At 31.9% G+C, this 15093-nt stretch overlaps 1 protein-coding gene across 1 annotated transcript; it reads left to right on the top strand.

The window, feature by feature from the left end:
* The first annotated feature begins 626 nt into the window (after positions 1-626).
* On the top strand, positions 627-1271 carry LOC140446619 (general transcription factor II-I repeat domain-containing protein 2-like). The gene has a single exon (XM_072539198.1). It carries the CDS (start codon positions 627-629, stop codon positions 1269-1271), a length of 645 nt encoding a protein of 214 aa, XP_072395299.1.
* Positions 1272-15093: the final 13822 nt, after the last annotated feature.

Here is a 15093-nt window from a genome sequence, read left to right as displayed (position 1 = left end):
CAAATCCTATCAAAATTTATGATGTTATTTATACACGAAAAATAAAAAATTATATCAACATACCTCGTTCTATTTCTAAATCATTAACAATTTCTTCTAACGCACTTTCTAGCTCCCTATGGGTCAAAATATGTCTTTTTGGCATAGCTAAATTCAGTAATAAACAGCACGTGTATACTTAGTTCTTGTCGATACGAAATCTACCGCATAACTAACCACTATAACTACTAAAGAATGAGCCGACAAGATCTGTCGAGTTGCTGCGTACTTATTCACAGATTCCGCCAACGGTGCGCTAACGCACCACTATAATGACAATCTGTTTCTTAGAAAAATAAATATCTTATCACCAAAAATGACTTATACATAGATTTGTTTATCTTTTCAGAACAGTAATAAATAAAAAGCGTCCAAACAAAAATGTATCATATAGTTTATTTTTAAAGTTATGGCTAGGCATTTTTAAAATGGTAAACATGAACTATATTAAAAAATTCACAGAAAGCAAGGAAACAATAAAAATAGAAAGATAATATATTGAATTAAATGTTTAAAGGTTGTATATTAAACTACCGCAATGAGGTTTTCTGTTGAAATGCTTTAATAAAAAAAAAATCTAAAAGGTAATGGTGCGTATACGCACCATTGGCCGAAAATGGGTTAATCTTTTGCAAAAGGCACATTCGTACGCCATAGCACTTGACGAATCATGTGACATTGTTGATGATAAACAAATGTCTGTTTTTGTAAGATATACTGATATTGAGTGTCAGATTTTTAGGGAAGAGTTGCTAGCAATATTGCCGCTGAAAGGTAACACTCGAGGAGAAGATTTATTTAAGGTTATTGATGAATTATTTTCTAAATCTAACATCAGTTTTAATAAAATGATTTCGTTTTCTACTGATGGGGCCCCAACAGTGACTGGCACAGAAAAATGTGTAGTAAAGAGGATCAGGTATAAAAATTCAAATTTAATAACATATCAGTGCATAATACACCAGGCAGCCCTTTGTGAAGAACTTAGTGCAAAACTTATAAAAGTCATGGATAGTTTAGTGAAGTTAATTAATTTTATGAGATCTCATTCTGCTCTTCAGCACCGACATTTCAAGGAGTTTCTTTCTGAATGTGATTCAGCATATTCTGACTTACTACAACACAATAGTGCTCGTTGGTTGAGTAAAGGTCAAGTTATTGAACGTTTTTGGCTAATAAAAGAACATGTGATCTCCTTCTTACAAAATATAGATACAACATGCTGGTTGTAGCTTTTCTAAAAGGTATTTTAAAATTTTTGAATGCGCTAAACACAAAGTTACAAGGAAATGGAAAATTAGTATGTAATCTGCTAGTAAGCGTGTCTGCTTTTCGTCGTAAGCTAGATATCTTTAAAAAAGATATTGCACAACAATATTGCACATTCATTTTCCAACTATTCTTGAATATAATAAAAATAAGGAGTACTCCGAAAAAGACATTGCAGTGTTCGTAAAATTTCTGGGCGATCTCAGGTACGAATTTGCTTTAAGATTCTAAGACTTTGCCGTAAGTAAGCAAACTATCTTCATTTCTAAAATCACCATTAGAAGTTGATGTAGCGGCAGAATGGACCGATGTGGCTGTAAGCTGTTTAATCTGTCAAAAGCATTACTTCAAATGGAGATTATTGAATTACAAGAAGATTTGTTCTTGCACGTTTATAAATCGGTATCTGCCGAAGAGTTTTGGGCTAAACATGTGCCAGAAAAATATGAAAAATGCAGACAACTTGCAGTCAATTTGGCCACTATGTTTGGCTCAACGTATATGTGCGAAACTTTTTTCTTAAAAATGAATTTTTTGAAAAACAAATATCGCTCCCGATTAACGGACGCCCACCTCAAAGATACACTTCGAATTTGTTGTTGGACTCGAGAATCAGACCACAAACAACTAGCTCAAGACCGTCGGTGCAATTTTTTGTATTAATTTAAGGTCTTTTGTTTTATCATTATGAATGTACCACAATAATAAACATCTTGTCATTAAATGTTATCATTTTTTTTTCTGGACCTTGTTCAAATTTTCTTCTAGTATCCGGACCACACATAAAACTACTTGCTCACCCCTGGGTTAAAGGGTTAAAGTCATGGACGTATAAATAAAGATTTATTTTACTTTTTCTTTATTTATACGTCCATGGTAAAAGTTCAGGTTAAAACTTATTGGCGCCCATTTTATTTTATAGTTTAACTGTATTCCGTTTATATTTATTATTTTCCTTTTGTCAAACTCTTACTTAATTATTATATTTCGTTTCCATAATTATCTATCTGTCTTTCATCTGGACTTTTCTATCATCTGTCTCCTTACCGACCCCAACGAAACTTCTGACTTGAGCAACGTGGTCTTCGTTAAGTATTGGTGAACGATCAGCTTTTTATTTATCTACTTTCGTAAGATTTTTTGTTACACAACTACATACAACATATAACTGTCAAATAAAAATAATAAAATAATAATTATTTGTTTTAACCTTATAGTGAAAATTAATGAAATAATTGTCGCTAATTTAATAATATTTGATATAACATTATAAAGCCGATTCAATATATATGGAAAACCGTATATACTTGTAATTTTCAAGTTATATAAATTAATTGCTGTATTTCACTGCTATACAACAAACGTTGGTGTAGAGAGAAAATAATGATAATTGCGAATGTGTACAGTATGTTTGTTGAATTCAAAGAGAGGATTTGTATAAAGGTAATTGGAGTGGCGTACATCAAATATTTGTTGTTTTATTATTGAATATTTTTTGCTTTTAATAAATTCATTGAAAATAAGGAATAAAATATAAAATTCTGACGAGAACTTTTATATTTTTGGTGTATTTGCAGTGTTAATTAGTTTCGTGACAATAAACAAATATTACTTCAGTTAATTCACTAAGATTATTTTACCTGCTAATTCGCTGAACGAACTAAATAATTTGTGTTCATAGGTGGGTATCAAATTTTAATACAGCTTGTAAAATGAAAAGATAAATCGGCAATTATACTTGATACTTGTGTGTATTCAGAATTAGGGAATGGCATTAGATAACGATTATATTTAGTTACAGAGAATATTTATATTGTTTATTGAATCTATGACATTTCAACACATGAAAGTGCAATACATAAAAAAGAACATTTGATATAAACAATACATTTTATACAAGCAGTATTTTCTATATAAAAAGTCAAATAAATAAAAATTAGAAATGTTATTTATAAACTTCAAACAGGCGTTGGATTCTTTTAAAAGAATTAATGATAGGAAAAACACTGGAAAAATTATAAATCACGTATAAACACAAAAAATTATTAAACATGACAATAATAATTGTTATAGTTAGCATAAAGACGCTAGTGGGGATTCAGATTAACTCAATATAAACAAAGGGATGAAACAAAGAGATGCCGTATCCACTACACTGCTTAACCGAGCTTTAAAATATGTACCACGAAATATAAATCAAAGGAAATTTTAAAAACAACAGGTATAAACAAAACTCTCCTACGCAGACGATATTGTTATTATTGCAAAGAACAGAAATAATGTAAAAGAAATACTAAAAGAAATAAAAAAGAAAGAATAGTCCGTGATACACAGATTAATTCAATAAAAGACAAAAAAATTCGAGTAGGGAAAAAACCAAAAAAAAAATAGAAATGGAGAGTTCAGAATTTAAATTTAAATTTAAATTTAAAGAAGTAGTAAACTAGTGTCACTGAAAAAATACCAGGCAGCAACAATAAGCAAAATCGAAGTAAGAATGCCAGGAAATAAAAGAAATAATATTTTCTATTTGAGGCTGTCTAGCGTGCGGTCCAATCCTACCTAGCTACAGTGCACAGATTCTAAATATGCCGGTGGGAGATGGCTTCTATGCATTGTATTATAGTTGGTGTATGAGAGAAAAAGTTTTTGAAGTAATGAAATAACAAATTTTATATTATTATTTGTTATTTCATTATTTTGAAAACTTTCTCTCATACATCGACTATAATACAGCGCATAGAAGCCATCTCCCACCGGTAAATTTAGAATCTGTGCACTGTACATAGCTTCCTACGAGCGAACGGACGAAAGGAATACCACTAGGATGCTGGTCCCTACCCGTCGTAATAGGCGACCAATGAAATAGAACGAAAGATGGTGTACCGTCACTTGAGGTGTCGGGATCGCAGCAACGAGCACAAGGCGCGAACTAGTACCTACGTCTTGTTCGTAGGAACAATAACTAGGCCGTCGTTTGCTTTGTCGTTAGCAGGTACGGGGGCTGCTAGAAGCGAGGCGAGTCCATAAGTCGCATTGGTCCACTTGTTGCGTTACTAGTATTTGACACGATCTCATGTCAGACCACTCTGTTTTCTTTCCACGTAAACTCTGCGGAAGTTTTCGCAAGTTTAATACGCTCAGCTCCAGTCTGAACGTGCGCTTTTAAGACATGCCTGTAGAGAAAATGAGTGGTCGATAATTATTCCACCTGCGTGCACTTGTTCGTTTTCATAGAGATCACGGGCAGGGGTACGTATGACAACACAGGTACTGCGGGGAGAGTGGAGCCTCACGATATTACTATCGTGCCACCATTATTTCCAGACCGATTCACAGGGGCATTGGTTCTGCCAGAATGGGATAGACTTCCCCTCGGATGCTGGCCATACCGTTTATATGCCTACTATACCCAAACGGGGCTTATTAAGTCGTCAATACTCGGGGATCCTCGGCCTTCACCACCCGGGGAGCGAATCTACGTTATTCATTTGTGTTAATACGGATTCCGTAATAGGTACGGGGTTCAGGTATATATGGATTGCCTGGGCTTCTAATCCTGCCCGCTGCGTATATGCGTTCTGCTAACGCGGGATGCGTGCGGTGGTTCTGCATAAAGGCCAGAAAATCGCGTAATATTTAAGATTCTTAGTGTTTTGTTAAAAAATTAAAAAGTTAAAAATATTAGAGTCGATTGCATCAAAAAAAGGTAAAGGGAAACTGTACTGGGACCAATCAAAACAGATGAAAAAGAAAGACAAACAAAACATCAAGATTAAAGAGTCTGTATTTTATGTATGTTCTATCACGTTCAGGTATACAAGGAAATGAAGAAGCAGATGAACTAGCCCGCTTAGCATCCTTCAGCCGGGACTCCATTCTTATTAATGAAGTTTCTTCAGATGACTTCAAGTCAGAAATAAAATATAGAGTGTTAAGTGCGTGGCAAAATAAGTGGAGTCAATCACAAAATAAACTCAAGGAAATCAAACAATTATTGAAACCGTGGCTCTAACCCATAGAGAATAGACAAGACCAAGTGAGAATAACACGTTTGCGACTAGGACACAGAAACTTTACACATAAACACCTCTTTACGCGAACTGTGCCGCCAATGTGTGAAAATCGTCAAGTAACACTCTACGTGAATACTAACTCAGTGCAAAACATATGAAGTAGCAAGAAAGAAGCACACTATCCCAAATAATATAAAGGAAGCCTTAGGAAAAAAAAGAAAATTACCAACACAATAAGTTATCTTAAAGACTCAAGACTGTATCAATTGTTGTAATTTTTTCTAACTTTACTTATATTATATTTTTAGGTCGCTAATAACCCTTGTGGTAACAGCGTAAATAAAAAAAATAAAAAAAGAGTCTGTATATTGTGTACAGTCTTAAAAGCTTTATAGCTCTTATTTCTTGGGAGCAGCAGTTTTTATTGCTTTTTTAACGACCTTTATTTATTTTTCCTATTTGTAGCTTTTTGCTGAGATTCTCTTACTCCTGTAAGTCTTCTTCAACTTCTTGCAGCCACTTTGATATTTGTATTATATATGTTTTTTTTTCTTTCTTTCTTCTTTTCGTATTTCGTTCTATCATACGTGTGTCAATGCTTCATTTCCTACTTACCAAATATGGCCTAGTCATCTAGTTCTATATTGTACTAGAGTCCTACGATTTAAGAGCATGTTGAGTTTAACAAATGTAATTAAATCAATATTGTTTTAATTATGTTAAATAATATTTAGACCAAATACGAGTTTAAATACGTGATGGACAGTAACAAAAACTTATTTCAAATTTATACGAATTAGATAAAAAAAAACGTTAAAATTTAAGAAACAAGAAAAAAATTTCTACATTATTGATTTGTAATCGTATAAATAATACATTTTTTATTATCTAGATAATTACACATTTATATTTATTTATGATATATATAGACCACACATATTAAATTTTGGTCAATACTATTTTCGATGCCTGTTTGAACAGTTTTATATCGTAAATCGTTTTCATATTGTATAAATTTCGTCCCAACTTGCCCTATTTTACGCTTTTTTGAACCCAAATTTTATCGGTAATAAAGGTCGAAGAATTTTCGTATTTGTTCTTCGTCTAGCGATCTAAAACCAAAATCATATTATGCTTATACGCTTCAAGGCACTCTTGATACACTGCTGCAAAAAACATTGAGGAGAACTCAGGTTGTCTGTTACTAATATAAGAAATTTATTCTTAATTTATATATGTGTATATATTGTTATGCTATTTAAATTGTATTATATTGCTTATTTAGGAAAAATCCTGTCTATATTTATTAAATGATCTAATCTCCAATTAATCACAATAAATCAGCATTAATTAATTACAATCTCAGGCTATTTAAATTGTACCTTTGATCGTGGATTCAAAATATTTTCCAATTGGCTTCCTAATCGGGATAGGTAATATGACCTGAATAAAATACATAGAATTTCAACTGAACTATATGTGAGATGTCCTTTATTTTAATGAAATTTTATATAACAATCAATCCTGTAATATTTGCAATATACTAACTTTAAATATATGAGAAGTTGTTTTCTATCATGGACCCAAATGTTATTTTACATTGATTTTTAATATGTGTTATAACTAAGCTCTTTTTATAATTCTTTTTTTTTTTGAGTGATCGCAAAATTAACTGTCTCTATTATTTATTCAATTTATTTAATTAATAAATGAAAATCACACTCCGACTCTAATGAAAATTTACTGACCTTTCCTTCTCTGCCGTTGCAATTCTATGGCCACGCCACAACAAAAAAATCCTTTCTCTGCTTCTGCTCCTATTGTGGTCCAGATGACGTACACCTTTCTCCTATCTGTCCTTGTATCTGCAACCCAACAACTCGTGTTAGTATATCCAGCCTCCTTTTGAGCCAATCTCCGCGCCTGTTTATAACTCCAAATGTTTCCGGCTTCGTCTGCTATTAATATTTTTATACCCTTTGGTTTTCTATCTCTCTGTAGCCCGTTCCTCACACTGGTCAGCTTTTACACAGCAAATAAACACACCCGGTAAATTACGTCTTCGGGACTTCAAAAAAAAAAACACAAATCACAAAGCTCCTTCCTTCTTGGACGACGAAAACTGACTAACTCTTTTTTTTCTCTCTCCTCTCTCATAGCCAAAAACCGCCACCTCCTTGCATTCAAAACTTGACCAATAAAAATCATCCACCTCTGTGACGTATATCATTACCAACCAACTCTCTCTATAAAACGTCATTCGGGTAATTCCAGAAAACAACCTTCTTTAATTATTCTAACTAAATCTATCTGCTTTACAAATATTTCTTACTAATAGCTACAAACGATACCTGTTTCTCCATTCAATGTCTTTTGTTAATAAACTTTTACCGATATAATCTTTCGGGAAGAAAAACCACCGCAAATCCCGGTCTATTGTTTCAACACTTTCTATAAACACTTTTATTCCGGGTAAATCCATTCCACAATAACCGACTTATTTAAATTTCTTATCGATAATATTTGAAAGTCTTGTCTCTGAGGCCTAATGAACAATTCTTCGAACAACTTAAAATACATATTTTGTCTTATACAGGATGTTTGAAAATTTATATGCCCGTGTCTTTATGAAATATCAATAATTTTAATTTTTATTTAAGTAATAAAATTTGTATATCGGTTTTTTATTGCTTATGGACATTCAAAAGTACAAAAATATATATATATAAATATATATATATATATATATATATATATATATATATATATATATATATATATATATATATATATGTATATATATATATTTATATATATATATATATATATATATATATATATATATAAATGTATATATATATATATATATATATATATATTTTATATATATATATATATATATATATATATATATATATATATATATATATATATATATATATAAAACCACCAGTTTATTAGGGCTGCAGTCAGAAGGTTGGCCGAGATGTTACAGAAACACTCGTTTGACTTTTTGTCCAGCTTTCGGAATTGTTTTATTCCTTTTTTAAGATACAAAATATCACAATTTGTCAGCGCAACTTACTAGTCGTTGGAGATTATTTACAATAAACTTTGACACTCACCATTGACAACACAAATATAAAATATAATAATGGACAATACATTCTAAAAATTTTGGTAATGATAGTAAAACTTATTATTTTGGGGCAGCAAAATATCCCCAATACTATGTAACTTTGTTTTGGATGAACTTATAACAACGTGTAAAGAAAATATACCTTTTTACATACCTTTTATTAAACAATATGTAGATGATTTGATTTTATCGGTCCCCGAAAACAAAGTAACTGATGTTTTAAACACATTTAACGCCCAATGTAAAGACCCAAAGTTTACGGTTGAGAGAGAGGCACATGGTATGATTCCTTTTTTAGACATGCTTATTCATCGTGGCAGTGATGCCATGCTAAGAATGAAGTGGTATCGTAAACCTTGTCTTAGTAACTGTTTCATAAATTTTCATTCTTAACATCTACCCGAGATGAAAATAAATTTGGTTTTAGCCTTAAAAACTAGGGTTACTCACTTCACTTTCAGGGACAAGGGACTAAAAAAGTTGAGATTTATACTACTAGAGAACTGCTACCCCATAGGGCTTTTAAATAAACTGATTTTCGGTTCTCTTTTTCCTTCGCAATTTTCTGACAACCAAAATTTTCATAATAATGAGGTCCGGCAATTGACATTGACATACAACACATCAGTAATACCATCTAAATAACTTATGGTTCCTTACCCTACATTCCAGTTTTGACACCTAAGCTAATCAACATTTTAATAAATGTAAATGGCTTAAATCAATAAGCATCTTTCTCGAAAGTATTTAATGGGTATGAAAATGTATACTACTCTACAGACTTTTATCTTATTTAACCTTCAGTAACTAGGATCGTTTATTGCTCAAAGAAAACAAACGACATTTTAAAATTAGACACAATTAGCCGATATAAAAAGTTTAGATGACAACGTATCACCTGTACGTGTAGGTCTAATTTTTTTTTTAATCTTGTGGTGATTATTCTCGTAAAAAGTTTATAAAGATGGTTCTTTATATAGTAAACCTTAGTAACACTATAACCTATACCTAAAAATAAGTTTTATTAAAATACAAAATACCATTTTTTATTTTCGTGTATTACATCATGCATACAGATAAATTGTATACACACAAATTTAAATGTTGTATTGATCACCAACAAGGATTCCAAGAATGTCAGCAGAAATAACGTAAACCTAACCTAAAAAGTGCTGACTATTTTTAATTTAATCTTAAATATTAGTCCAGTGCAGAAACAGGATGTTATAAAAACTTTAGAAATATAAACCTTATGAATAAATACAAGTCACAATAGAAGTTAAAAAGCTGAATACAAGAAATTTTTCAGAATTACATTTGACAGTTACTTAAATCGTGCAAATAAGATATTAATTTTTTCAACAAAGTGTGTACATTTTAAAATAGTATAGGTATTTGATGTATGCCCGTATGTAGAACAAAATTCTGTTGTACAGGAATAATTTTTTAAAAACGAAACATATGCAACCACTCGCAGTACTTAAATGTCTAAAGGAGCACGGGTACAAGTGTAATACCGGTTTAACAAATATCTTTGTTTACTATCGTGTATCATCGGATCTGGTGTTATTTGCGTACCAAACATCGTCCAGGTAAACATACTAAATTTATTTAAGGGCAATTAGAAAGCATTTTTACGTTTTTACATGGAAATATGAGCCTTAATACATACTGGTATAACATATATACCAGTGACACTTAAAGGGTTAAGTTCGGAACATTCTAATTTCTATATTTTTGTGACGATGATGTTGAAGATCAACTTTTTCCTATTTATTCTCTACATAATAAACAGAAAAAGTAGTTTTTAAGTATCGCATTATTCTTTAATTTAAAAAAAATTTATGTTTGTGTTCTGTCTAATTTTAAAATGTCGTTTGTTTTCTTTGAGCAATAAACGATCCTAGTTACTGAAAGTTAAATAAGGTCAAAGTCTGTAGAGTAGTATACATTTTCATAAACATATAATACTTTCGGGAAAGATGCTTATTAATTTTTACGTAAAGAGAATACAATATCTCAGTTAACTCTATTAGATATACGTATTAGTTCAAATCATATATAGCTAATATTTGTTTGTTTAATAAAATTTTTTAAAAACTCTCGACCAAATTTTAACGATACTCCTCGAATGTCAATTTTGAAATGAATGTTTAAAGCACCATAGTACATTCACATATTTAGATTGGCGTGTTTTAGTGTCCATATGCATGTATATATTATAATTGAAACTATAATTGAAAATGTGATTGAATGTCTTGTTGTATAGGGATGGTACATGAATAATGTGATACTATCGGTTTTGCAATAGCTGTATTGACATTTAATCAATCTACACTTTCTATCGATCTTTATTCATCTATATATAAATATATATATATATATATATATATATATAAATATATATATATATATATATATATATATATATATATATATATATATATACTTTATAAACAACATTTGACTGATTAGACATATGTACACAGCAGACATCATAATCCAGCCTTCTTGGTCCAAAGTTAAACATAAACCTCCGCTAATTTCTTTCAATTCTGTCGGTTTGTGCTTCCTGCAGTAATTCCCGATTTAACCCAATGAGTTATTTATCGTGTAGGTTGCTTTTTTTTTGCTCGTGGTCTTGTGGATTTTTTGCTGTATCTAGTAAATAGTAAACGCCACTGCAATTTTACTATAAGTAACCAGATCATTCCCTGCTTCAAAGCCATAACTTATACAATTGTAAAATGCACCAGATTATGCAAATTACTGCCATCCGAGTTAGTTTTACCTCCACATACCACCCCCATGCCATTATAGCAACTGCTAAAAAACATGTAGCACGTGGGTATAGAGAGGAATAGATACCGGGATGAAATCATAACCTAACGTAACTGTACCAAGAGTTTTAAGAGAGTCGTTATCCTGAAATTGCAGATAAAGTAGGAAAGCATAGACTTTTCTAAAGAAATTGGGCAGTTCCAACCTCCCTACTCACGAACAGAAGTTATATCCGACCAAATGACTGCACGGGTTTTAAAACTTTTTAACGCTAAAAAAGTTAACAAGCACCCCACGGAAATTAAAAATGGACAAAAATCCTTGCCGAACAAAAAGGAGCCCTCGTTGAATACTCCAAATCCTTTAAAATAAAGGAGGATAGTAAGGTATTAAACGATACCACATATGGAAAAGCACCAGGATTTGATGGAATGTGGATAAGTAAATTCTACGTTAATATCCTTACAACGGGATGTATGCAAGTGTATTTCAAAAAAGCAGAAATAATTGCAGTGTCTAAACCCAATAAATAGCACTTTTAGGAGTCCGTGTATGGAGAAGAGCAGCCACAGACAGACAAGGGTGGAGGCAAAAAATAAAGGAGGCCAAGGCTCATTTTGGGCTGTAGTGCCGTAGAAGAAGAAGAAGAAACCCAATAAATCCAAAAACGTTGTGGAAAGCTACCGTCCATTTCACTGTTGAGATCATGTTGCAAACTACTAGAAAGGCTACTCACGAACACACTTAGCTCAGTAATTCTAAATAGCGTACCAATAGAACAAGTTGGGTTCTGTTCCCTTAGCAGCTGCACACATCAAGTGTGCTCATTCTTATCACACATATAGAAACTGGCTTTCACCGACCTTTCAAATAATAACTGGAGGCAGTAAAAGAAAGGTAAAAAAATTGCCAAATCGGATCCCTCGAGGATCGGGACCCCAATCCTCTTCAATGTATATACATATAACATCACTTCAACGTTGGCAAAGAAATATACATATGCTAATGATTTGACACTAGCCGCCTACCATAACATAGTGGAACCGGAGATTTCCTGCTTTCATCTAAATACCAAGCAAGCAAATACCGATATTTTAACAACCTGCTACGTTTTAACCCATACTTGAAATATCTGGCATCAAAATGGATAGAACGCTGTCATTCAAAAGCATCTACTGTCAAAATAAACACTCGAAATATCATCATCCACAAATTATGCAGTACATCCTAAAGAGCAAGTGCCACTACTTTTAAAACATCAGCATTAAGTCTGATCTACTCAGCTGCCTCCAGTGTAACTCAACAGCAGCCGTGTAACAAAAATCAACATCAAACTTAAACCATGATGATTACCAACTGATGTCTTAAAAGCACACCTACTCCATGGCTCCCTGTTTTAAGCCATCCGAAAACAAGAGAGTCTCCTATGGGAAAATAGAAACATAATTGCAAACCCTCAGCTGCCGATACATGTAGAAGTCTCAGATATGGTACTGAAGCGGCTTAAATCTAGATCGCCCTTTACTTCTTACGGCAAGACAACTACTTGAGACAGATTTCAACACCCATGCAAAATAAAAGGAATGCTGAGAAACGGTAGCACCACCATAAATAGCAATAAACCTTAATGAGCGCATGCCAGCTATGTAATTATTCCTCTTTAGTGGAAGACTCCAAACCGTATTAGAATATCCCATATGCTGTACCGTGACTCACTATTCAAAGGAAGACTGAACCAGAAAAAGCAGCCCTACCCCATGGTACAATGAATACACAAGGTATGATATTTCGCATGACATTTGACAGCTGGCCCAGGAGCGTGACGTAGTCAAGACCGCTCGAACCACCTCGAACCCATTATTACAGCTTAACGTACACATTAATTTTGAAATTATAGTCAAAAAATGATCTAATTTTTTTTAAATGTTTTGTTTTGGTTATAATTGAATAAAAAATATAGTCTCAGTTGCATAAAACCTTTACTTTTCCTAGGGATTCAAGCGAAATATTTATTTTTGTTTTCATACATATACTAATAATATAAGCTTTTTTTTGTATATAAATCCTTTGAAATTTAAAAATTTTCTGCAGAGGAAATACTGTGAATAGGTAAATAGTAGTAGATTTGCGTATTCTGTTTTATTGTCAGTTATTTCCCAGCAGTTTTACTGAAATAAAAACAAAACAGATTTCAATAAAGAAAAATCTATTTTACAATTCAATATGGTATTTTAGATGAGTTATAATGAAATTTAGTAAAATAAAAAATATACACATTACTATAACCTACCGATTATTATGCAAAATTTACTTATCAAACAATATAATAATATGAAAATAAGGCACAAATAAGTTCAAACGCAAAACACAATAAATATCGACTTCAGGCGACTTTACAGCGGCAAAACAGAAGGCTTGTATAAAAACAAAAGTTCGACGATAATATCGGTTATCTGCAAATTGCAAGTTATGAGATAATAAATATATTTTAAAATAACTCAATACTGACTCAGTCATCTATTTTATAATAGAAAAATAATCTAGATATATGCTTACATATGTCTCTTTATTCAAATATATCCACTTCGCAAGTGAATATTCCACATCTTCATGAACCATCGCTGTTAAAACAAAGGTGCTTTTAAAAACGTTTGGATAAACTGAGTGATGTGCATACTTATACAACTAGAAAAAACTCCATTATAATATCTTTTATTTTGTAGATTAACGAAAACTCAGAATTCAGATGAATATATCAGCTTTTTAATATGTTACTGCAAAATTGTTATTTTTTTAGACAGCAACCTTGGTTCTTTCCTATCGATTTGCTAAGTAAGAAACTAGCCTAAGCCTGCTATGCAATTTGCAATAAGAACTGTTTTGGAAGAAATCAATTTAGCATCTTCCAGAATAAGATATTTTTCTTTGTTAAATCATGTTATCATTATTATAAACAATACCAAGATAATTTTATGTTTGAATATTACAAGAGATGTCGTTTAAAATGTTGTGCAATATTGTGTGACCTCACTACACTACAATATTCGGTGGCCAACTAGCTCATCCGATCTAAATAAAGTTGACTTTACCATTATTTATTTTGATTTTGTGTTTTGTTCAGTATAGTATATACGTAAAAATTTTGTGTACCTTCATTACCAGTTTTTTGTATCTTTTTAAACATCTGAAATATCGAACTTTGGAGTATAAGTTAGACAAATAGGCGCAGCAAACTGGCAACAGTTGGCAATGGATAGAACTGACTGGCGTAATAGACTTGGGAAGGTCGAGGCTCTTTTATAGGGCTGTAGCACCAATGATAATGATGGAGTATAAGTTAATTAACCTGTACCTACGTGTAATAAAAGATAATTAAAACTTGTTTTATAAAGGATATCTATGTTAACAAAATAACTGTACCAAAAATCAATAAATTTAAATTAACTTCAAAATTTTATTTATGATTAAATATTATAATAACATAATTATTTTTATCATCTCTTTATACTTACTATAATTAAATTAGCCAAATTATATAAAAAACTTAAAATGAAAAGTCTTTCCTATACTACATTCAAATGTTGCGGGAATAAGCGTTCTTGACTACGTCATGCGCGAAAGCGAACCGATTTTGGAATATTATGTATCATACCTTGTTTATTCATTGTACCATGGCTTCACCCGTATCCAGTAACTGACGCTAGTCGCACTGGCGCGACAGCGCTGGCATAGTAGGGGCATCATGATTATGCAAAAACTTTTTTACGCCAGTCCAGCGTTGTCTCGAATAGAGAGCTGGTCTATTTTTTAACCCAGTGGTCCTTGTCCGCGTTTTCTCTAACCCTGTGC

Source organism: Diabrotica undecimpunctata, chromosome 7 (assembly GCF_040954645.1).
Source record: "Diabrotica undecimpunctata isolate CICGRU chromosome 7, icDiaUnde3, whole genome shotgun sequence".
NCBI classification, from domain to species: Eukaryota; Metazoa; Arthropoda; class Insecta; order Coleoptera; family Chrysomelidae; genus Diabrotica; species Diabrotica undecimpunctata.
Note: the sequence above shows the minus strand (reverse complement) of the source record. Positions and strands in the feature narration are given on the sequence as shown.